This window comes from Paroedura picta, chromosome 4 (assembly GCF_049243985.1).
Source record: "Paroedura picta isolate Pp20150507F chromosome 4, Ppicta_v3.0, whole genome shotgun sequence".
NCBI lineage: Eukaryota > Metazoa > Chordata > Lepidosauria > Squamata > Gekkonidae > Paroedura > Paroedura picta.
The window spans coordinates 57,453,943-57,478,288 of NC_135372.1; the positions used below are offsets into that span (position 1 = coordinate 57,453,943).

Sequence of the window (24,346 nt, forward strand, 5' to 3'; positions counted from 1 at the left end):
GCATTTTAATTTAAAATTTCCCCTGCTTCCTAAGGATGCCAGGGAAGTAGGTAAACATTACATACCAATATTGTGGCATGTTCATGTTATAGAACTTTTTATTGTCTATAAAATGAGATGCAACTTCTCTGAATGGAAAACAAAGTGTTACTGCCCTGTTTCTCACTGAAATGTATATGGATTAATTTTTTAAAAGTAGGAATACAAATCTAGAAAGATTCTGGTGAATACCCATAGTCTCCAACTCATACTTCACCAAAGGAGAGGGCATACAGCTCTACAGTCATATATTTCAAAGGAAGATCAAGTCACTCAGGCTCTCTCTAAAGCTCTTTGTTTGAAATTTCAAAAGTTGACTCTGAAAAAACAAATAAAGCCATACCAGCCATTGATTTCTGTTTGTAGAGTCTGATGCTTCAACAGCAGAATCCACAGAAAACAGGGGGGAGCAAGGAAGGGCTTGAGGGCCAATGACCTGCATTAATTCTCCTAAAGTAGGTGACTCTAAGAAAGTCTAGAGCTCTCTGCCCCATCTAAAAACCAGAGGTCAAGACCTGTACATCACATGCAACTAAAACTTTGTGATGTTAGTTCAACTGAAATAAATGCTGGGGTGACTGGGGGAAGTACTTTTTCCTAGCATGAACCTTTGCAATGCCTCAAAGGACACAGCCTAGTCTAGCTGCAGCTCCCAGGATCCTGAATCCCTTCCCCCATGATCCTTTGGCTGATGGAGTAAGGCATATCTCACAACTTGTAGTTGAGCAACTCCACACAGATGCTGAAATTGTGGGCCAGGCATACTCAGCAAGGTATTGGACCTGCCTAACCTCCTGATCTTTCTGGAAGGAACTGCCCCACTGTGACCCACTGCCTCAACATCACTTATTTATTTGTTTGTTTGTTTATTTATTTATTTGGATTTTTGTACCGCCCATTCTTTACAGCTCTGGGCAGTTTACATGGAACATTATGTAATTTTACATGGAACATTATAATAATTTAATCTATAACATACAAGTTTCAATACAACATCATAACAACCAAGTAACCATTTATAACACAACATAAATAACAACAACACTGGGGAGATCAAATTTGTTCAGTCATGGAAGGGCGTCTGAGGGGGTCCCATCAGATGTTCTTAGTCGGTCGGCCTCAAGCAAATGCCTGGTGGAGGAGTTCCCTTTTGCAGGCCCTGCGGAACTGTGGAAGTTCAGGCAGGGCTCTGATCTCTTCAGGGAGCTCATTCCACCAGGTGGGGGCTAGGACTGAAAAGACTTGTTGAGGTCCACTGTGCTTCTTTGGGGCCAGGGATCCACAGCCAGTTGGAGGTGGTGGAGCGCAAGGCTCTTTTGGGGGTATAGGCAGGGAGGCAGTTTCTCAAGTACACCGGGCCCAAACCGCATATGGCCTTAAAGGTGGTTACCAAAAGCTTATGCTTAATCCGGAATTTTCTGTTGCTTGATTTTCTCTGGAGAAGTTTTTCTGGTTGTCTGGGGTCATTCAGGACTCAGCAATAGTAAAGACTCCTCAGAGGAGGAAGGAGCCAATATAGCCATACTAAAGATGACAGAAGCTGACAAACAAGAAGAGGGGATGCAAGCATGTCAAGATTTACAGCTGATAGCCTATACAAGTCACCACCACACCTCAGCTGTGATCCAACAGATGAAAGGCAACTGCATGCTTCTAGTTCTCCAGGATCATAGGTTTAGAACAGAGCTGCGTGGTAAAAAGAGAAGTGATTCCTTATGGCTAGACATCACTTGCCTGCTGAAAGTGGGGTGAGTTGTTACAGGATGAGGTCAGAGCAGCTGACATTTAGCTATAAGAAATCTTGAGGGATACTGAGGGGGCATAAATGCAGTGTGGCTATATGTTGGCATGCCCTTTCCTGTAAGCTATGGCCTCCTGGACCCTGTGTGATTGATTTCAAGACTCATGAATCCTGGACTAGAATGGCATTGCATCTTATAATCCTCTTCGGCTTTGCTTACTTAGAAAACTGGCAAAGAATACTGCTGCTTGGCACCAAGGTAGCAGAAAGATGGGATGGGAATGTAATAAATCATTGATAAAGCCCATTTGCAAAAGTTATAATTTAGTGGGCTGTTTTCAATAAAATTGCTGCACATATTGTCCTTACAAATCTAGTCAAGAAAACTATATAATATCTTAACCAGCCTACTGAATTTTGGGGTAAAAAGGATTTAAATACATCAAGCCTTTTTGAAAATGCAACCTTTTATTTTGACTCTGAATGTCTCCTTCCCATTCAGAACAGAAAGAAAATCCACAACAAATTATAAATTCCAATTTATAATTTTCTTCCTAAAATGCATGCAATCATGTCCTTAATATTTTGTCTATGGGAAAATAAATCAAGACATAGCAAATATGACTATGGTATGCAAGTAATAAAATTTAAGTTGTATTATTAAGTTTAATTCTTTCTGCCATAATCCTGAATATCAACACCTTGAGTAATGCCTGGAGCAACACAGAAAAATTTACATGAAGCATAATGAATTCTGTAGTCATAAACAGAAAGATAGATCAATTGATATGTACAATATGCTCCTGCTGGTCTTATGGTTCAGGGTACAAAGATTGGGCTATGTGTGCCTGCAACTAGGGATTCTAGTCACTAGGTTCTAGCACTTTATCTTCATTGTCACAAGAAACACAAACTGTGTTGAGAGGGGACATGATAGCCCTCTTTAAGTATTTGAAAGGTTGTCACTTGGAAGAGGGCAGGATGCTGTTTCTGTTGGCTGCAGAGGAGAGGACACGCAGTAATGGGTTTAAACTTCAAGTACAACGATATAGGCCAGATATCAGGAAAAAAAATTTCACAGTCAGAGTAGTTCAGCAGTGGAATAGGCTGCCTAAGGAGGTGGTGAACTCCCCCTCACTGGCAGTCTTCAAGCAAAGGCTGGATACACACTTTTCTTGGATGCTTTAAGATGCTTTGGGCTGATCCTGCGTTGAGCAGGGGGTTGGACTAGATGGCCTGTATGGCCCCTTCCAACTCTATGATTCTACGATTCCTCAAGAATGCTACTAAGCTGCTGCATGAGATGACTAAGTGATCACCTGACCTTGAGGTCCAGTTTAAATCTAACAAGCCTTCAACCTCCCTACCTGTCATCCTGCACCCTGTTGCCTCCTGCGTGCCCTGGACTGCTCTGTTTGCTTTTTGACCGTCTGAACTTCAGCTGCTGCTTTTGGGACTCACCTTCTTGTCTTGCTGCCTAATTTTGTTCACAGGTAAGCCAAACATGTCACAATTATTTTTGATCTCAGAATCAGTTTGCTATTCACCCTGTTTATGAATAAGCAGGAAGTACAGTCTAGGTCTCAGTCAGGGGGGTGCCTATAATAAAACAAGGGACAGTAATAACAAAGGGAGAATGCCTTCAGAAACAAAGCTACACACAAAGTTTGGAACTCCAGCATCTAAAGTGAAACTGAAATGAGAAGCAGCCACATTTTAAAACTATAACCACTTGACCATTTTGTACAATCAATTTGGTGAGAAGGATTTGAGTTTCACATTTTCGTTGTCATTAATTGTCTTTTTAAACAAATCTCCCCACTCTCAATATGACCAGAACTCATGATTGCAAAACCAAACTTTTCAAGAACGGGGCGGGGGGAGGAGGAAGGACAAGGTGATGGGGGATCCAGCCTCCTTTTGATCTCTGTTCCACCCACTTCCACTTCAACTCCTTGGCACATCAACTCCCTTCCCAATCCCGCCCTGGAACTCATCTAGTTCTTGTTTTGTCATTTCCTATGCTCTGCTGACCTTTTGCCCCATCCCAAACACTTACCATTTCTGAAACCTCCTCTGTCTCATATTCTACTGTATTAGCATCCTAAACATCCTCCTTCCTTGATCCCCACCCCATGGACTAAGGTTACCCTCCCCCCAATGAATAGTGGCCAGTTATGTAGGAGATACAGTCAAGGAATTCATTGGTGGGAGACTAAATCCCTGTCATTTCTGTTTCTTGGTTGCTTTAAAGCATTTTGATAACTGGCATCTAGCTAATAAATATATCTATATGCATTCCATGCAAACAATGAATATCTCCTTCTTAAAAAGCCAGTGCACTTTATGTGATTTGTTTTTCTCTTTAAAGATTTTGTTAAAACAGCACAAGAAACAAATGTTTTATTTATTCCAGGCTTCCAACAGCTACATTTTCAGACTGCCCACTAACAGAGGAGTATGGAACACTAACAAATCCACCAGGATTCCTATGACAACCCTTATTTTTAAATGCATCCTTATTCTGTCATCTACTGGCAGTGTGCTTTCTAGTCATGTTTTCTGCCAGTCTTTACCAGTTTGCCAATTACACAAGCTGCTTCCTAGACATCAGACAAAAATTCCACAAGACTGCTGTGCAAGCGCACCCTAATTAACCATCAGCTTAATTAGACAATTTACTGTGTAATTAGCAGGCAATTAGTCAACACCTCTCAGATCTTATTGACTGCTGTGACAGCCTTCTCTACTCTGCACATTCCAATACACAACCACCACTCCGTTTCTAGCACTCTCAAATCCCTGTACTACACATTTCCGGGCAAAGAGCAGCAACAATATTATATAACACATGGGAGGGGGGCGGGGAGGAAATCAATGCGTGACCTGTCCACGTATTGAAGTTTTTGCTGGATTAAACTGCTCAATGTAAAAAGACTAGCTGTTGCAGGGGGAGGGGGGACTTCTCCTCCCTGCCTTTTAAAGTCATCAATGCTCATGTTCTACAACCCTACCCCAAATCCAAGGTAAATCTACATTCCATTAGCAGATTAACTGTGCTAATTACACTGGTTTCAATGCACTTGCTTACTCTGTCCCCAGTTGAATATTTGGCTTCTGGGAATCATCTTTTCAAAAGGTTTGGACTGTTTGGGAGGATAAGGAAAAAGAAAATGTTGGTGAAGATAAATGGAGGGGGGAGAGGAAAAATCATAGAATCATGGAGTTGGAAGGGGCCAGACAGGCCATCTAGTCCAACCCCCTGCTCTACGCAGGATCAGCCCTAAGCATCCTAAAGCATCCAAAAAAAGTGTGTATCCAACCTTTGCTTGAAGACTGCCAGTGAGGGAGAGCTCACCACCTCCTTAGGCTGCCTATTCCCCTGCTGAACTACTCTGACTGTGAAAAACCTTTCCCTGATATCTAGCCTATATCGTTGTAGTTTAAACCCATTACTGTGTGTCCTTTCCTCTGCAGCCAATGGGAACAGCATCCTGCCCTCCTCCAAATGACAATCTTTCAAATACTTAAAGAGGGCTATCGTGTCCCCTCTCAACCTCCTTTTCTCCAGGCTGAACATTCCCAAGTCCCTCAACCTATCTTCATAGGGCTTGGTCCCTTGGCCTCAGATCATCTTCGTCGCTCTCCTCTGTACCCTTTCAATTTTATCTACGTCCTTCTTGAACTGAGGCCTCCAGAACTGCACACAGTACTCCAGGTGTGGTCTGACCAGTGCCGTAAACAATGGGACTATGACATCTTTGTGATTTTGATGTGATGCCTCTGTTGATACAGCCCAAAATGGCATTTGCCTTTTTTACCGCTGCATCACACTGCCTGCTCATGTTTAGTTTACAATCCACAAGTACCCCAAGGTCTCGTTCACACACAGTGTTACCTAGAAGCGTATCCCCCATCCAGTAGGCATGCTTTTCATTTTTCTGACCCAGATGCAGAATTTTACACTTATCTTTATTAAATTGCATCTTGTTCTCATTTGCCCATTTTCCCATTGTGTTCAGATCTCGTTGAACTCTGTCTCTATCTTCCAGAGTATTTGCCAGTCCTCCCAATTTGGTGTCATCTGCAAACTTGATGAGTAGTCCCTCCACCCCCTCATCTAGATCATTAATAAATTTGTTAAAAAGAACCGGACCGAGCACCGAGCCCTGAGGTACCCCGCTACTTACCTCCCTCCAGTCTGATGAAACACCATTGACAACAAGTCTTTGAGTGCGGTTCTCTAACCAATTCCCTATCCACCTAACTATCTGAAAATCCAGATTGCAGTCCTTCAATTTATCCATCAGAACATCATGGGGAACCTTATCAAAAGCTTTACTAAAATCCAAGTAAACGACATCAACCGAATTTCCACGATCCAGCAAACCTGTTACTTGGTCAAAAAAGGAAACCAGGTTGGTCTGACAGGACCTGTTGGAGACAAATCCATGCTGACTTCCTTGGATCACCAAATTGTCCTCCAGATGTTTGCAGATTGCTCCTTTTAATATCTGCTCCATTATCTTACCCACAACAGAGGTCAGACTCACTGGTCTGTAGTTTCCCGGGTCTTCCTTCCTCCCGTTTTTGAAGATCGGAATAATGTACACTCCTTGCACATTTTTCTTTATAACTTAGAAAACTTGGGCTTGAAAAAGATTTCTATAAATGTCAGGCTTCCTTCCCACACAAAAGTGTGGAAAAACTCCCCACTAGTCCCTTGTGTTAAGTTGAACATAATCAATCAGCTTTCCATTTATGCAAGACATCACACAAGCAAATTGTGGGTGCTACAAAGGTAGGAAAACAGTAAGTGAGGTACAAGCAGGACTGCACTAACTCTCTTTGTTTGGATTTTGATGGGTTCAAACCTTGATCTGTTTTGTTTTTATGCAACCAATGTTATGACAGATAGAGATTCCAGGTTGGTGAAAAACGTAAAAAATGGTAAACATGCTAACATATCCACCTTAGTTATAAAACAGCAAAGATTACATTGCTTTTATTATTTATTTAGCTATTCCTGAATAAATAGAAAACACTCCCTTACACAAACTACATAATAATGAAGTTGGGGTGTGCAATTCTTACAATAGCAAAATGTGGATAAAAAAGATTTCAGGAGTTGCTAAGTCTTCTCATCTATTAATCATACTTTGCAGGTATATATGAATTAACATTTTGGTTGATCTTTATCTGTGGTGGTGTGCACAACTCTCAGCTTGGACTTATACACACAAATTACACACACACACACAAAATGGGTAGCAAAGAATCCATGTCCATCTTCTTACAAATTCTTGCAGAAAAGGCAATTGTGGTAGTTGTGGAATAAAAGCTGGTGGAAAGTGTTATTTAAAATAGTTTACATTATTCCATTATCCAAGTTTTTTGAAAGCCTAGATTCTTCTTAGTAATGAAAACTTCTTACTATAATAAAAACTTATTAAATTTTTCCTCAAACTCTGATGTCCCATAACTAAGTCTAGGCAATTTTATTTATAATTAGTTAATTAATGTTTTAAAAGAAACCTGCCAAACTTTCAGAATCCAATGATAATGGCAGTTTATATATAATCTGAGGTAAATCTATATTCCATGGTTCAAGAACTTAGTATAGCAACTTCTGTGTAATTCCTTTTCCATCTGTAAACAATAAGAAACTTTCAATGACTTACTGGTTCTTCTGGACTTCCTTTCCATAATAAGCTCTGTAATTTTGTATTGAGTAGATATAATATGGAGCTAGAACAGATGTGGACAGATGTCAGGAGAGGGCAGCCAAAACATCATTCAAATTCACTAAAGTCCAATCATTAATTTTAACAGTAGGAAATCTTAATACCATGAACACCCTTTATATAAAGAAATAAAAATGTCTAACTGTAAGGAAGGCTTAAGGTAAAAAGGTAAGGGAGAAACAATTGGGTATCCATACGGGAACATCCTTCAGAAGAAACTTTAAGACTTTGATCTGTAGTTTTTGAAACGTCTCTCCTTTGCAACTAAAATAGAGATGAAAAGACTAACTGGTATTCATCTCTCAACACTGGTGGATTCAAGTAAAAAATGAAATTAAAAGCAGGGTTTGTCAACTACCCAACTCCAATTATCCTTAGAAGGCCAAACATATATTTTGTCAATAAGCACTGTTATGTGGCCCATTGCCCAACTATAACAAATTAAAAAAATAAAATATTGGTAAGACCTACCCGGGTTATCTATAGTTGAATTCAAACCCTAAGGGTGGATGTTTTGTTCACCTAAGAAGTTTAAGGATACATACGCCTGGATAACCCCATGATATGAATCCAAGCTAAGAAAAATAAAATGGTTTTCAAAAGTTGAAAATGTCAAGGACATCCTACCCTGATTACATTTTTTAAACTTTTAAATTAATGCCCTGGCTAATAACTGACTAGATAATTTGCTAGACAGCCTGACAGCCAGGGAAAAAGAAAGTTTGTTAAATTTGCACAATTTAATGGTTCCTGAGAAGGCATATTGCCTAAACTTATTGGAAGTAATACTATACTGATATTTTCATTGAGATTTTCTGGCCATGCTTATTAGCCATTACAATAGAATGAGCTTTGAATATTTTATACTTTGATCCTTCTGATATATTTCTGCTGGGGGCATGCTTATCTCTGAAGTGGAGACCCTTCCCGCTGACACTAAAGGTACTTTTGAGAGTGGAAGAGCCTGTTGCACCAGGGTAAACTTCCTTCCACTAGAACAAAACACCTAAGATAATGGAAGGGACCAATGGGTTCCAACTCATACCTTTGTAGAGTCAAAGCAAAAAACACAGCAACATCTCCAAGTCAGATAAGGGAAGTAAGGCTTGAAAGAACTACCAGCAATGGTCTAGTATTCATAAAAGATGCAAAGAAGAAAGAATCAAATTCACATTCGGAACTTAAATGAAGCTTGGCTTCCAATACGAAGCAGTGTCAGAAGTTTCCCCTGTCATTCTCCCACAGTTGGGTTCCCACCAAGCCAATGAGTGTAATTTCAGGCACACATCAATTCACCTGACCACTGAATCAATATGATCAGAAAAACGTCTCATCATTTAGGTCTTATAATCTGTTATCAAACCTGCACTGTGCTTTTTGAAGACCCCCCTCCCCCTTCTACTCACACCTCCAGTCCAATTGCAGTTTTCTTCTGCAGGTTTTCTTGTGTGTCTTTTAGGCTACAGTTAACTCTTATTTCTTTTAATAGCTGTTTATTATTATTATTATTGGTGTTTTATGCATAGCAAATTTCCTTGACGATTGCCTCATCAAAAAAAGATCTGTAAATAGTACAGAAATAATTGCATAACTGAAAGCACAGATGTAACTGTGTTCTATTTCACATCTTGTTAAGTATTACAAAACAGCTGCCCTACCCAAATCTAAAGTTAAAATTGAATACAGTTTTCCATTTATCATACCGATGTGTTCCTGGGGAAAGCACCTTGATTACATTGGGAGAAATCCGGATGCTGAAATGAATACAAAAAAACAACCAGAAGTCCATGAGAAGGGTTTACCATCCCTTGGGTATTTTCAGTAACATTTTTGTGTTTATTCTCCAATCACCACAGACTGTTGGTGAACATAAAGAAGTGTCCAAGTAGATTACCTTTTTCTATTAAAATAACTGAGGGAGCACTGTGCTGGAGTTCTGAGATCCAGAAGAGATTGCTGTATAATTTGATCACCAATTACCGATTATGCACAGCAACAGCTGTGCTGGGCCGCTACTGGTTTCTAGCAGTGGGGTAGTATGCCCTGCCACTTCTGAGAATGCGTGGAGGGCAGGATGGCATTGGTATCATGCACAATCAGGAATTTCCCCTGTTGCCCTGCTGCTGCCGGCCCAGACTTCCTACCCCGTGCAAAATCGGTCAATATGTGACAAAATTTATGCTTACAATTGGTTCAAACCTAACAACAAATTATGGCTTTTGTGAAGAAGACCTTAAGAAATGTTGGGTTTACTCATATGGTACTTTAATGCTTTCCCCCCACATACATTACCTAAGCTAACTGGTAACTTCTACTTTCATGGCAAGTGAAACCAGAAGATTATGGACTGTGCTTGCACTACACAACAGAAATACAAACCAAGGTTTGCTCACAGTTTAGAATCCTGGTTAGCAATGCAGTGGAGAGTTTAAATCCTTGCTGAACTGTAAAGTTCACCTGGCCAATACTAGCGGTAGAAAAGAGTAAGAGTTCAGTAGCACCTTAAAGACTTAATAAAATTTGTGGCACAGTATGTGCTTCTGTGAGTCACTTCTTCAAATCATATCCTACCACAACTTTTTGTAAATCTTTAAAGTCCTATTGGGCAGTTGCTCTTTTTTACTGCTACAGACAAACATGGTTACCTGTCATTATCTATGACTAATACTAGGCAAGACTCTCATCTTCCTTCTACACATACTACTAGTTCTTTAAAATAGTGAAACACATATGTATGCAGCAAAAAGAAAACACATATTTCTAGCAGCATTTGAGAATACTGAAATATAAACTGTTAGAAACGTAAGGGCCAAATTCACTTCAAATTATATATATTTTTCTTCTTTTAAAGCATCATTTCCACCGAAATATTTCCACAGAAAGATTGAGATGTACAAATCCTTTTTGCTCACACAGCTCAACTGAACTACGCAAAAATAAATGGTTTTAGGATCCTTAGTACAATTCATAAACAAAGGATTAAACAAAAAATTTCCTTTTTAGAAAAAAAAATCAAACATTCTTTTCTTGAACAATATAAAGCTTTACAAATAAAAGATGTTATACTCATTATACCTGTCCCTTATTACAATTCCCTCTTTTCAAATCCACATTTCAAATTGCATGGAACAGCACAGCATTTATTTGCAAAACAATAAATAATTCAAATCACAGGCGAAGCTGAGATATCTTGTAAAATGCTTGAGTATTTTTCCCCAGGATTGGTGTTAATAAAAATTGTCTTTGATGTTATTTAGTAGAAAGGCAAATAGTCCTTTTTTCCCCATTTGACATTAACAATCTGATCATTTGTCTCTCCAAAGAAAGCCTATGTAGCTTTCATATAGTCTACACAATAAAGCACAGAATATTTCTGTTTACTGAGATATCAACTGGCATTTCACTGCAAGTCAATGGCCTGTCTTGGCTACAGCATTCTAGACTTCAATCTGGCATCTACAAATGTCAAGAGTATATAAAAATTATAGGATGAAAATCAAAAGCAGCCTTTAAATTCCTATTTTTTTTAAAGAAAAGGAAACAAAGTTCACCTAAACGTATTTGCTGAGGAAAAAAAATATCGGTGCAATATTCTGCTGTCAATCTAAAAAAACAACAAGGGAAACACTGTCAGTAGGACAGGATAATAAAATTCCAAGCAGATGTTCAAGCAGGGCTCTAATTCTCATGCAACTCCCTCGGTAAGCATATACTTAGTTTATCCTATGCAAGCTAGGCAAATCGCACTTCACTGCCTCAACTTGCCCTGTAAAATATTAATATTTCATATTCTAACAAAACTCCATAGAACAAACTTTGTTATATTAAGATAACTCAAGCCCTCCATTTTAATATAAACAAGAGGGAAGGGGTGGGGGCGATTTCACAGCTCAAATTGACACTAGTAATGACAGTGCTGTGGTATCAGGAAAAAGATGTGCTTGTTCCCACCGTGGGCTCAATTCAGCCACATACTGACATTATGGGGGGGGGGGCAGAAAGAAGTATGTGCCTCCCATTTCTATCCCTATGGAAACACCACCAGCCTGTAGTATGAATAGGGGTAACTAATAGTATGGAGAAACGTAGTACAGTTAGCTTATGCAGACAGGCAACGGCTCCGTTTGGCAAGCACTGCTGGCAGATGCACCACGTCGTCCCTGACATAAGTCGCTGCACATCATGTGAGTGCATGCCTACAACTGACTTGAAGATTCCTCGCAGTGCAGAGCCTGTCTTCAGAACTTAATTGGGTTTTAATCATAACTCTCTCTTCGAAACCCTTAGCAAATATTGTAGCTGGCAGAGTTTTAAAAAAGGAGAGAGACTTCAGATGAAGTCACTCCACATGTTTATTTCTGCTGGTGAGCCTTAATAAAGGCAAAAGCTTCTAGGTTATTGGAAGCGACAGCATCAAAATCAATGCGTGTCACCAGCAGAGTCAAGACAGATGCCTCTGATTAATCAGAATTACATTTTTACCAACAAAGAAAACCACTAAAATCAAAGCAAATATTCCTGCTGTACTTCGCGTGTTTATCCTTGCTGCTGTATCTTTGTATCAAGTTGTATCTTCAGCTTCTGAAAGAAAGAAGGCAAAACTAATAACAGTCTCCAATTAGAAATATTTAAAAAATGGGAGAAGCAGAAGTCTCTTCTACTCTTCAATATATGAAGCTGCCTTGAATACCATTTATGCACTGGAAGTTACATGCTGGGCTGCGGGCGGAGTTTTCGTTGTGGCAGGTTGCTCCACCTCTTCCTGCACCCACACGGGGGAGCATTTGGCCTGGTGTACTTCATCTGCCCGTTTTGTGCTCCTGCACGGGAGCTGGGGCAGTGAAGTTCCCAGTGTGTAAATGATCATAGTGAATAAAAACACTGGTCTTTTTGGTACAGTCTCTTCTCAGTGACCCTCCAAGGTATCAAACAGAGGTCTCTCTGAACCCTGTTTTTAATGGGAGAGTGTGAGCTTCTGAACGAAAAATATACATTCTACTATGAGCTAAGTCATCTATAAATGTTGGCATTTAGCTGACTCTCAGGATTTACTGAGAGTTTCAAATTTTTCCAGGATTTGTATGTGAATGTCAACAATCACCAAATTTTTTATAATTCACCAAACATCTCTTGAGATCCAACAACAAAATTACAAATTGAAAGAACAATACTAAGTTCCTCCCCAAAATGCACTATTCACTGAAACGCTAGCAACAAATTGCCATGTACCTATGTTACAGTTCCAATTAGACACTGACCTTAAATGAATGAAAGGGGCTTAAATTCTTTTCAATTGTGAAACTAAATTAAATGGTTATGTAGGACAAAGAGTTTTGAATTGGTTTACTATGCAACAAAGGTTCAATTTATCTCAGTCTTCCCCCACACACATACACACACACATACACACACACACTAATCACCAGTGTTTTGTTTTTGCATAAGACAAAATGTTATTTCAGGCATAAGCTCTAGGTGGGTCACATACAGTGTTTAAGAAAGCTTATTTATTTAGTCTGACAAATTCATTTAACTTCAATAGTCTTCAGAACACACCAATATTAATTTGGAGAGATTTATTATATATAAACTAGGGGCAAAGCCCGTTGTATTGAGGAATACAACGGGTGCTAGAGCTTGACAGTGGGAAGAGTAAGGGGAGAAACTGTACAGTCTGTAAGGACATGGGGTTGAATGTGTGGGGGGGTTGTGGTGGCAGGGTGGCAAATAAGGGCATGAGAGTGGAGAGATGGAGAGATGGGTGTAAAGAAGGTATGGTTTGGAATGTTCGTTGAGTGTGGGGGAGGACTGACCTTTGGGAATTGTGGCTTAGTGGTTACAGATGAGCTTTCAAGAACGATGTCTTGAGATATGGGAAGGGAAAATCAGACAGGAGACTCTTCTTAGGGGGTGATTACATGGCATCCCATTTGTCACAGTTCTGTGTTCCCTTCTTGTCATTTCCCTTCTTGTGTGACTCCTTTGGGTAGTAAACAGCAGGATACAAAAATCCAGCTCTTCTTCTTCTAAGGCCCATTATGCACAGCCGCCGAAACGGCGATTTTGGGTCACATGGAAAACGCGCAGGGGGAAGAAGCGAAGCAAACTGGTTATGCACGGGACGGGACCCAACGGCGGCAAAACCCAGAGTAACCGATTATGCATGCGGCGATCTCGGCGCCACTTCTGGTTGTGCCCCAGTCACCCGGAAGCTGCGGTTTCTTCCGCGTTCCACTAACGCGGCTTTTTCGGCGGCATGCATCGAATCTGCAGCCAGTTGTGGCCGGCACCGTACTTTATCGCTGCCATTCCACCCCGAATGCGCGCTAAAACCCCCGTGCATAATGGGTCTAAGGGGCAACAGGGAAAGAAATATGTGGAAACATAACATTTTATCAACAGTAAAAAAAATGCTTACAGAAGGAGCAGTGCGGACACATGTGTACTGTGACTACCCCATGTGTATTAGGGCAGGGGGACATTTCGGTGTCTGTGGCCTTCATCACAATAGGTGGGATATAAAAGTTAGAGGGATTGATATATTGCATAGAATCCTGGGAAAGTACAATGTGACCAAGCCATTCTCAGACACAGCCATCAGGTGTGTTGTGCTTTTCCCTAATGCAATGCCCTAGTTCCCCTAATATTAATGTATAGTACCAATCCACAGACAGAAAACAGATGGGTACACTCAAGTTCACCAGTTGGTATGTCTTAGTCTCTTTAATTCAGCTGTCCATTCCTGACAAAAAAGCATCCCTTTAGATAAGTGTAGTGTTCCTACCAGCAGAACCCCTTCTCTTCATGTGCAAGCCCTTTTCTTGGATTGTTTTGCTTGGTATTACTGTTACTACTGTTATTATCCTGCTGCTATTATTGAGCCATGTTTTTACCTGTATCATGATCTCCAAGTTTTCTGTAAACCACCCTGAGCCGCAAGGGGAGGGAGGTATATAAATATAATAAATAAATAATAAAGAGTGTTGGAATGTTGAGACCAATTCCGCATGTAGGGTTAAAAAGTGCGTGGATTCTGGCTCACAAGCACAGGATTCTAACCTCGCATTTGTGGCCATCAGCCACCATGTTGCACCTTTTCTCCTCCTTATGAGCTGGGGGAGAATGCAGAAGAAAGAGCAAAGCAAACTTTACTTACTGTTCCTAGGCTGTCAGTCAGTGGCTGCAACCAATCCCTTCTTAGTAGAGGTTTTGGGGTCTGAAAAGTTCCCCCGAGCACCAAATTTAATTTTAAAAAGAAATTGAAACTTACATATAACAACGTGTTAAAACCACAACACTGAAGCATTGCCTTGTTCCACGATAGGAATTCACTTTCCCTTTTTATTTTGCTGCCTGCTGTTCCATCAAGTGCATATCCCCGCCCAGAACATACCCCCTTGTTACCTGTATAAGCCAGTCCTCCCAATTTGGTGTCATCTGCAAACTTGATGAGTAGTCCCTCCACCCCCTCATCTAGATCATTAATAAATATGTTAAAAAGTACCGGGCCGAGCACCGAACCCTGAGGTACCCCGCTACTCACCTCTCTCCAGTCTGATGAAACACCATTGACAACAACTCTTTGAGTGCGGTTCTCTAACCAATTCCCTATCCACCTAACGATCTGAAAATCCAGATTGCAGTCCTTCAACTTATCCATCAGAACATCATGGGGAACCTTGTCAAAAGCTTTACTAAAATCCAAGTAAATGACATCAACCAAATTTCCCCGATCCAGCAAACCTGTTACTTGGTCAAAAAAGGAAACTAGGTTGGTCTGGCAGGACCTGTTGGAGACAAACCCATGCTGACTTCCTTGGATCACCAAATTGTCCTCCAGATGTTTGCAGATCACTCCCTTTAATATCTGCTCCATTATCTTCCCCACAACAGAGGTCAGACTCACTGGTCTGTAGTTTCCCGGGTCATCCTTCCTCCCTTTTTTGAAGATTGGAATAACGTTTGCTCTTTTCCAGTCCTCCGGGACATCTCCAGTCCTTAAAGAGGTTCCGAAGATGATGGACAAGGGCTGTGCAAGTTCTCTGGAAAGTTCTTTGAGTACTCTCGGGTGCATTTCATCTGGATCAGGGGATTTGAACTCATCCAGTGCAGCTAAATGCCTCTCGACAACCTCTCTATCCATGTTAACCTGCCACCCAGACACTATCCTTTGGCTACAGCCATCTCTAGATGTGCCTAAACACTTTGACCTGTGGGAAAAAACAGATGTAAAATAGGCACTAAGCCTTTCTGCTTTCTGTGCATCTTTTGTTAGAGTTTGTCCATCCACACCCAACAGCGGGCCTATTGCCTCCTTTACTTTACGTTTGCTCCTCACGTAACTGAAATATCTTTTCTTGTTACAATGGGCTTCCCTGGCCAATCTTAGCTCACTCTCAGCTTTGGCCTTTCTGATGATTGATCTACAGTGCCTAGTAACCTGTAGGTACTCTTCTTTAGAGCTCTGTCCTTCCCTCCATTTCCTGAACATTTTCCTTTTCTTTCTTAGTTCCTCTTGAAGTTCTCTGTTCATCCAAATAGGCTTCTTAGAGCTCCTGCAGTGTTTTCGTATTTCTGGAATAGTCATTGATTGAGCATGCAATAGCTCTTGTTTGAGTAGCGCCCACCCTTCACATGCTCCCTTCCCTTCCAGCATTCTCGTCCATGGTATGACACTCATCATGTCTCTGAGTTTATTAAAGTTTGCCCTACGAAAATCCAACATCCGCGTCTGGCTACAAGCTTCCTTGGCTCCCCATCTCAAAAGGAATTCTATGAGGACATGGTCACTTCCCCCTAGGGTCCCCACCTCCTTCACCTCATCCACCAACTCTTTTGTCTCAAGGGTTTGCTTTGTTTGTGTGTCTCCTGCAGAACATGGACGGGTTTGGTTGGCTGGGATTCTCCCACTGCATTGGAGCTGTGAACATCCCAATACAAGTCCCAAACAGATTCATATGGGGGTATGGCAACAGAAAGTACTTTTGCTCCATGCTCCTGCAAGGGACCGTGGACCTCACTGGATGGTTCATAGATGCAGAGTTGGGCTGGAGCGGCAGGAGACATGATGCCTTTCAGGAGTCCCACCAGTGCACTGCCATGGACGCTGGGGTCTTTGTCCCTACAGTCACAATAGAGGAGGTACAGCTGCCAGCCCTGATCTTGACTGACAGTATATACATCCTGAGGAAGTGGCCCATGACCTCCTAGAAGAAGTCTTGCAGTGACCAACAGAGTTACTACAACTTGAGGCATTCCTGGGCAAGTAATGTGGTGGAGTGTGCCTTTGGGAGACTCAGGTGGCACTGAAGGTGCATTCTCGCTAGAATTCTTCACCAGGACAATGTAACACCTGTGGTCAAAGCATGTATTACTCGCCATAAAATCTGCAAGAAGGGGCATGAAATTCCTGTGCACAATGAGGAGAGGGACACTATGGTTGTGGATGAGAAGGGACCAATAACTGACCAGACAAAAAAGAGGATTTACAGGGAGGGACAGAGGGTCAGAGATGCCATTGCCACATTCCTGTATAGGCAGTATCAGGGGAGATGAGAATCCAACCATATGTCTTATGTAAAACAAAAAATAAAGTTTGCATTGCTTGTTTTATGTTTGTGATTCTCTGATTTTACATAACTTGTCTGGAGAAGGGAGGGGGATTGAGGGCTGGAAGGGGTGGTCACGACTATTGCCGATATTCCTTTCCCCCCCCCCTGTACTGGCTTGATGGCAACAGGGCTGGCAGGCATGGTGGTATCGCTGCTGCTACTGGCCCAGCATATGGATGCATTTTTTTAAATCTCAGGAGGGGCGTTTATGTGTTGCTCTCCTGGAAAACGGCCATTTGCAAACATGCCAGGGCCATAAAGAGGAGCCTCCAGCAGAGGGCTGAAATTGAGGCTCTTCTGGACATGGTCCTGCATTCCAGGAGACTCCCACGTTTCATGGCACCCACATGCACACCAGATGGGTGTATGTGCTGGTGGCAAGAAAGCTCATGGAGAGGAGCAGTGCTGCACCAAATTTAAGCATCTGAAGCTCGACTTCCTAGCAGCCTGAAGGCATGGCAGAGCATCCCAAGGGAGAGTGGAAGGACACCCTTCCACAAAATAAAAATAAAAATAAAATGATGAAGAAGCTGCAGGATATCCTTCTTGGGAGGGAAGCTGCAGGACACCCTTCTTGGGAGGATCAGAGATACCTATGTGAGTTCCCCTCATGTGCCACTTTGCCTGCTTAGACACACACACATACACGCATGTATAAAAATATTAAAAATGTATTCGGTGATATGACCATATATAGTCCTGTCGACCTGCCCCTCCAATGGCCAGTGATGAGCCTAGAGGGAGTGGGAAGGGGAGGAGCCCCGGGCAGGCATGCACACAACTAGGCTTCCCATGATCACACCACTCTGGGGGTTTCTCAAAGCCTAAAGAAAGTTTCAGGAGTTTCTCAATGATAAAAAAGTTGAGAAAGTCTATATTAGATAGATTTATTGAAATACGACTCCAAGCCAGTTACAAAACTCACACACACATTAAGGAGTGTTGGGATAGGCCCATGGAACTGGTTGGGCCACTGATTGTGGAGTTGGGCATATTTAGTTCCCACTGCAAATTCTTTTAATAGGCTTGAACAGCAATCACTGTGAAACTTGCTTAAATTTATTTAAATTGCATTTGAAATTTTGGTATGCTTCTTTGGGTCCCCAGTGTAGAGGAAAGCAGGATAAGAAATACACTAAATAATAAATTATCAACATAAAGGGAGTGCTTGAAAATGCATATTTTAGAACCCAAGCCTTATCAGTGCTGCCAGATGACAGCAGGGGGATTTCAAGGCATGGCCAGGAGTTCCCCAACATGCCATTTTGCCTCAAAACAAAACTTTTCTCAAAGCGCGTTACAATGGCCTTCCCTTTCCTCTCTCCACAACAGACACCCCGTGAGGTAGGTGAGGCTGAGAGAGCCCTGATATTAGAACAGAACAGCTTCATCAGTGCTGTGGCAAGCCCAAGGTCACCCAGCTGGCTGAATGTGGTGGGGTGGGGAATCAAACCCGGCTCGCCAGATTAGATGTCTATGTTCCTAATCACTATACCACAGTGGCTCTAGGAAGCTTCTAGAGGAGATACAATTTTTTCACTGAGAATTCCATCTTGGACCTGGTTTCAACATGGTAGTGGGTGAAGCCAACAAACTCACCCTTGAGACTTTGTACTCACACAACGTCCCATTTAAAGTAGGCTTCTACTGATGTAAAATCACTATATGGCCCATGTAGTTGCTTTGCATGCAAAAAAGCCCAGTCTCATGGGGAAGTGTTTTTTCTTCAGTCATAGAGTCATTTGAAAAATTAGCTTGGGGTGGGCAGAGCCCAGAATGTAATAATCAGAATGTTATTAGTTACAAAGAAACACAAATATCCAGATTCTGGTGCCAGGAAGAAAAAGCTGAAGGTAAATGTATGTTTTTGCAGGTGTTGAAGGCACGGGGAGGAGGGGGGCACTGAGGCAAACCATACAGATAGGGCCATGAGACTCAAACAAGTTAGGGCTGCAGTGGACGATGGCTCAGAAATATGGTCAGTAGGTCAATGCCTCTGCAAATATGCTGTGCAATAAGAAATGGTCACACTGGCAACTATTACACCACCTTAATTAAAGAAGTGACTGCTTCAGTGATCCAGAATTAATTCTGGGCTGACAACAATTACACACAACCTTCTGGGCAACTCCAGGCTTGGAAAGACACATATGCAGAGATGACCTGGAAAGACACTGCACTGCAATTTAAAACAAACAAACAACATGTATTTTTCCAGGCCTACAGAACCAAAGACAAAAATGCCTTTAGCATTTTCCCCTGAGCCTCAGGGGAGGGTGGTATATAAATATAACAAATAAATTTCTGAGCTCTCTCTTTTTTTACCTAATATTATCCATATTTTCATTTAATTCTTTATTTTAAATACTGATGGCCCACCACTTTGACAGTTCAGGTTTTCACGCAGCTTATGGCAAGAAAGAAAACATGCAACAGGATATCCAGAATTACCAAGGAAAAATAAGTCTATATAGGGTTGCCAGCCTAGGGCTGGTCATCAGCCGGAGGATTAGGGTAGCACAGGCATGCAAACAAATGAAACCATCATCTTGCAGAGATTCTAGAGCATCATCCCAAAGTAATGATATCACTTCCAGAGATGCATTGCAAGTGATGTCGGAATCTCACCTATTCCTCCCTTCCTCCTTGCTTTCCCTGATACTTTATTGAGTAGTAGGGGGGCATTATGATAATCATTTTGTTGTTGTTTGTACAAAATTAACACAGGAAAAGGATTAAAACAGCAATCACATACAAAAACTGCAGGTAGCTCTGTTGATCCATTACCACACTAGACCACATTTATCTTTACTTTTGCTTTCTGCTTTACAATAAACCTTTTTGATCTGACTAGTCCTGAAGGCAGATCTGAATACACACTGGCTTCTGCTTCTGCAGAGGAAGAACTACCTCTGCATTATCCCCGTAGCCTTTCAGGCAATCTGAGATCTTGATACATTTAAACATGGCCTAATGTAACCGATCTGTATATTTCTATGTTTTAAGACAAAATGCAGACTGTGTCTTTTTTAAAAAATCATGTTCTGTACCATCTTCATTCCTACCCCTCTTTGTTTTCCTTTGAATCCAGCCTGAAAGAGTTCTGTAAGGTTCTCAGATTTCACTCGGTGATTCTACATATTCCTCCCCAGTTTAAATTAAAAAATTCTGCTTTTTGTGGGTTAGTCAGACTGTGCTGTCATATCCAATAAACATTTAAAAACCACCACACAAAACCAGCAGATGATGCAGATAGCTAAGCTGGTCCAAAACAAAATCCCCAATCAAAAGCCAGATACAATAATTTAGCAGGAGCAAACAACTAACACAATATATTGTATGAACTGGATAACTAAAATTTAAGAGAGGGGAAACAGGGGGGGGGGGAGGAAACCCCAATATTTCATGCCCTGATCTTTGGTGCATCTGGTATTGAATGCCAGATCTGAAGAAGAGAGAAGAGCTGTTTGTGTTTTCTGCTTTTTATTACACAAAGCTGCTTTTTTGTACTCCACCTTTTACTACCTATGGTACCCTAATTTTACTACTTAAAGTGGCTTACAATCACCTACTCTTTCTATCCTCCCAAGAGACACCCTGTGTAGTACAGCTGAGAGAGCTCTGAGAGAACTGTGACTAGTCTAAGGTCACCCAGCAGGCTGCACGTGGAAGATTAGAGGTCACTGTTCTTAACCACTACAGCAAATGGATTAAGGAGAGCTGCTGGGTGGAGCTGGTATCAGGTTGTAACTTTGGCTTTTGGGAGAGAAGAAGAGAGAGGAATAGAAGCCTTAAACAAGTATAGAAACCAGTAGTTGATCAGATATCTAAATCAAATGGCATCCAGTGGTCTCTTAAAAGGCTGATACCTTAAAATGTAGATATTTTAGTAGAACCTCAACACAACAATGAAGAGTAAAACATGCAGGATTACTCCTAGGGCTGCCAGTCATAGTGACACAAACTGCCTTCTTGACAAACTTCTGCATATCTCAGTATTGTCAATTCTGAGTGACAGAAGCTCCACATGGTCTGAGGCCGTAAAAGGTCTTTCTTCACACCGGCTACTTGAGATCCTTACTGGAGATACTCAAGATTGAACCTAGGGTTTTTATATGCAAACTATGCACCTAAGAATTAATCCAGCCCCTCCACTGGTGTTTTCCATTGTTATTATTGTCCTGCTTGAAATTCTTATTTTCTCAAACCAAAACTGCACAAAAACTCATAGATGAAGTTTAATCATATTTTGAAAAGCTAAAAAATTGACAATTTGTCAAATACAAAACATAAAATTCAAATTGTGATTTTTAATTTAAAAAATTGCAACCTCCTCCCATAACTCCAGGAGGTGGCAGTTTAAAAATAGATGTACATCACTGAGTAAAACAAACAAAAAACTTCCATTATAGATATTGTAACAAGTTTCCACACAAGCTAAAGGAAATATAAAAAGAACTCCTGTGGGATTTTCATCTGTTCTTTGAATATAATATAGCCAAACAAACTCCTACATGCTTAAATTGACCACCAGAGGCCAGTCCATTCAAAAAATATATAGAAGGCTTTCCTTTTACATAGGCTGTACGGAACATAAAGAAATAGCTACAAAGCATCATGTCACCATCTGAATTCCTGCAGCTGACCTTAGGAATTCCATAAAGAGAGAAGGTATTCTGAGAAAATCTATACCATCCAGAACAAGTATTTTGATTCAGATACAAAACTCATTTCTCCCTCCAGCCTCTGATTCCACCATCCCTTGACAACACCCCCCCCCCTCAACTTTTAGTGAAAGAAATATAGCTAATTGAAGAACAACTGATAATTTTCATAACAAAAGGAAACAAAACTCTTTATTTTTATTTTTTTTAAACACTTGTATTATCCAAACTGGTTGCAGCAGTTTTCATTGCTGTAGTGTTTGCATGAAGGACCTTTGTTTTGGGCACACTAATTAGATAAGGAAGATTTTTTAAAATTAATATATACCATCAGTGAGAACTGGTGTGGCTACAAAATTGAGCTATGATTCAGAAAGCCCTTGGGATTCTATCCCCCACACATACACAAACTCTGTCTACGGCAAACCGTTTTCTCTCAACCTTGGTCCCCATTGAGGATGGTTATAATAACAATGAACCCTTAAGGGTTGTTGGAAGAATTATGAGCTAATCTATGTGAAATGCTTTGCACATCTGAAAGCACTATGTTAAAGTGTAGTATTACTATTAGCAGCAACATATAGTGCTTTTCAAATAGTCCCACTTGGAACAGCTAGCACCACCAGCAGCAGCTTTGCAAATCTAGATGGAACACCAAAAGCCTCTACTTCCGTCTCAGTGCTCAGTTGTTAAGCAGAGAGCTGCTAGGAAAACTCAAGCCTACTTGGATGCTATTAACTTCCAGCTTGGATACTCTCCCACATAATCCTAGAAAAGCAGAATACCAAGTTCATATTTAGAAGCACAGCATAGTCTTCAGATATGAGTCTTGTTCATCTTAAAGGAGTTTTTACCCTAAAGCCCAGGGAAAGAGATAGGAACCCTCCCATCAGCATCATCGTATTAAATCTCCAGGAGCCCCTTCAGGGAAGTTACAAAGCTTTTTTAAACATGCCCCAGCATTTCTTACCTTATCCAAGGAAAAGGTTTTGGTCAGTGCAAACCCCCATCCTGCTTCAAAAGCGCGGCGGATCATTGGTGAACTTGTTGTTGGAGTTGCACTGGCAAGGCCGAAGGGATTTGGGAACTTCAGACCAGCCACTTCTACACTGATGTCTACCAGATCAATGGGGGTGTAGAAAAGAGGCAGATGTGGTACAGAAGAAACCTCAGCACCATACAAAGACTGTAGAAACAAACAAAAAAATCTACTTGCTTATATAAGTAGTACAACTGTGCAGCCTGCAAAATATAGCCACCCACCAACAAACAAAGACAATGGATCAAAGAGAGAGGCAACTGAGTGTTACTGCTCTACCTCTGCCCCCAAGCTCTTAAAGGAGCCTTTCCCAACTTTTTTACCATTGAGAAACCCCTGAAACATTATTCAGGCTGCAAGAAACCTCAGAAGTGGCATGATCATGCAAAACATGGTTGGGAAGCACAGCTGTGTACATGCCCACCTGGGGCCCATTTTGGGAGGAGTGGGTGGGTTAGAATGTTTAACAAATTTAAAAATATATTTTAAATAAATAATTAACTCCCACCCATTTGGGAAATCCTTCCAGGGCTATCAAGAAACCCCAGGGTTTCACAAAAGCCTGGTTTAGAACCCTGTCTTAAAACAACAAATGAAGTCTCCCGGTTAGGCCTCAGCAGCCCAAATATACAGAGAGAATGTATGAGAAAAGAAAATCCTGTATGGAACCATTTATGCCCTGGAGGTTTCATGCCGGTCTGCAGGCTGGAGTTTTAGTCGTGACAGGTTGCCCTACCTCTTCCTGCACCCACACGGGGGAGCATTTGGTCCTGTGCTCCACATCTGCCCCTGATTTTTGCTCCTGCACGGGAGCTGGGACAGTGAAGTTCCCAGTGCGTAAATGGTCTGAGACAGGGAGATCCTCAAGACCAGCCAGCCTTATTCTATGAAGCATAAACAATTCCTCACATTATGCCATAAAGACAGATTGGGGTGGGGTGGGGGTAATTGTTCTCTCCCTGCCCCTTCTTGCTTTTCAGACTCTCCACTTTCAAATTCTAAATGGAAAGAAATGTCTGGGATCTTATGGGTTGCTTTTCAGCTACGACAAACACTTTCAACCAAATTAAAATCCTTCATAGGCTTCTAAAAGAAATAATCTGTATAATGAAGGCTTGGCTTGATTCCTAGATTCTTTGCAACACAGAACAAGAATAAATAAGTAAATAGTGACTCCAAAAGAAAAGAAATAGTGCTCAGATCTATAAATCCTGCGTATATAGGCAAGAGGCTGCATCTAGTAACTTCTGTCATTGATTCTTAAATGTAAAAGAACAAAAACAACAAAAATGTTGCCAATTAATCAACCCTGTATTCCAGAGCAATGATTATTCCTGTCCATATTACTCCACTTTTTAAAGCTATTTGGCTAGCAGCGACCTGTGGATTCTAGTTGATTCTGATGAGCTGCCATCAGAATACCCTAAAAGTTTAGGTGTCAAATGTCACACTGTGTGACATAGCTCTGTGGGAAGGGTCTTCCAGGTGTGATGTTTTTAAAGTATGAT

At 41.2% G+C, this 24,346-nt stretch overlaps 1 protein-coding gene across 2 annotated transcripts in view; it reads right to left on the minus strand.

Moving 5' to 3' along the window:
* The window catches only part of DPYD (dihydropyrimidine dehydrogenase), a 609,807-nt gene that overhangs the window by 239,399 nt on the left and 346,062 nt on the right, over positions 1-24,346 (minus strand). Inside the window, exon 13 of one of the 2 annotated variants that reach the window (XM_077332982.1) lies at positions 22,770-22,985. The exons of the other annotated variant lie outside the window; for it this stretch is intronic. Within the exon in view, the coding sequence (XP_077189097.1) occupies positions 22,770-22,985 (216 nt within the window). The remainder of the gene's footprint in view (positions 1-22,769; positions 22,986-24,346) is intronic. 2 annotated transcript variants of the gene reach the window in all.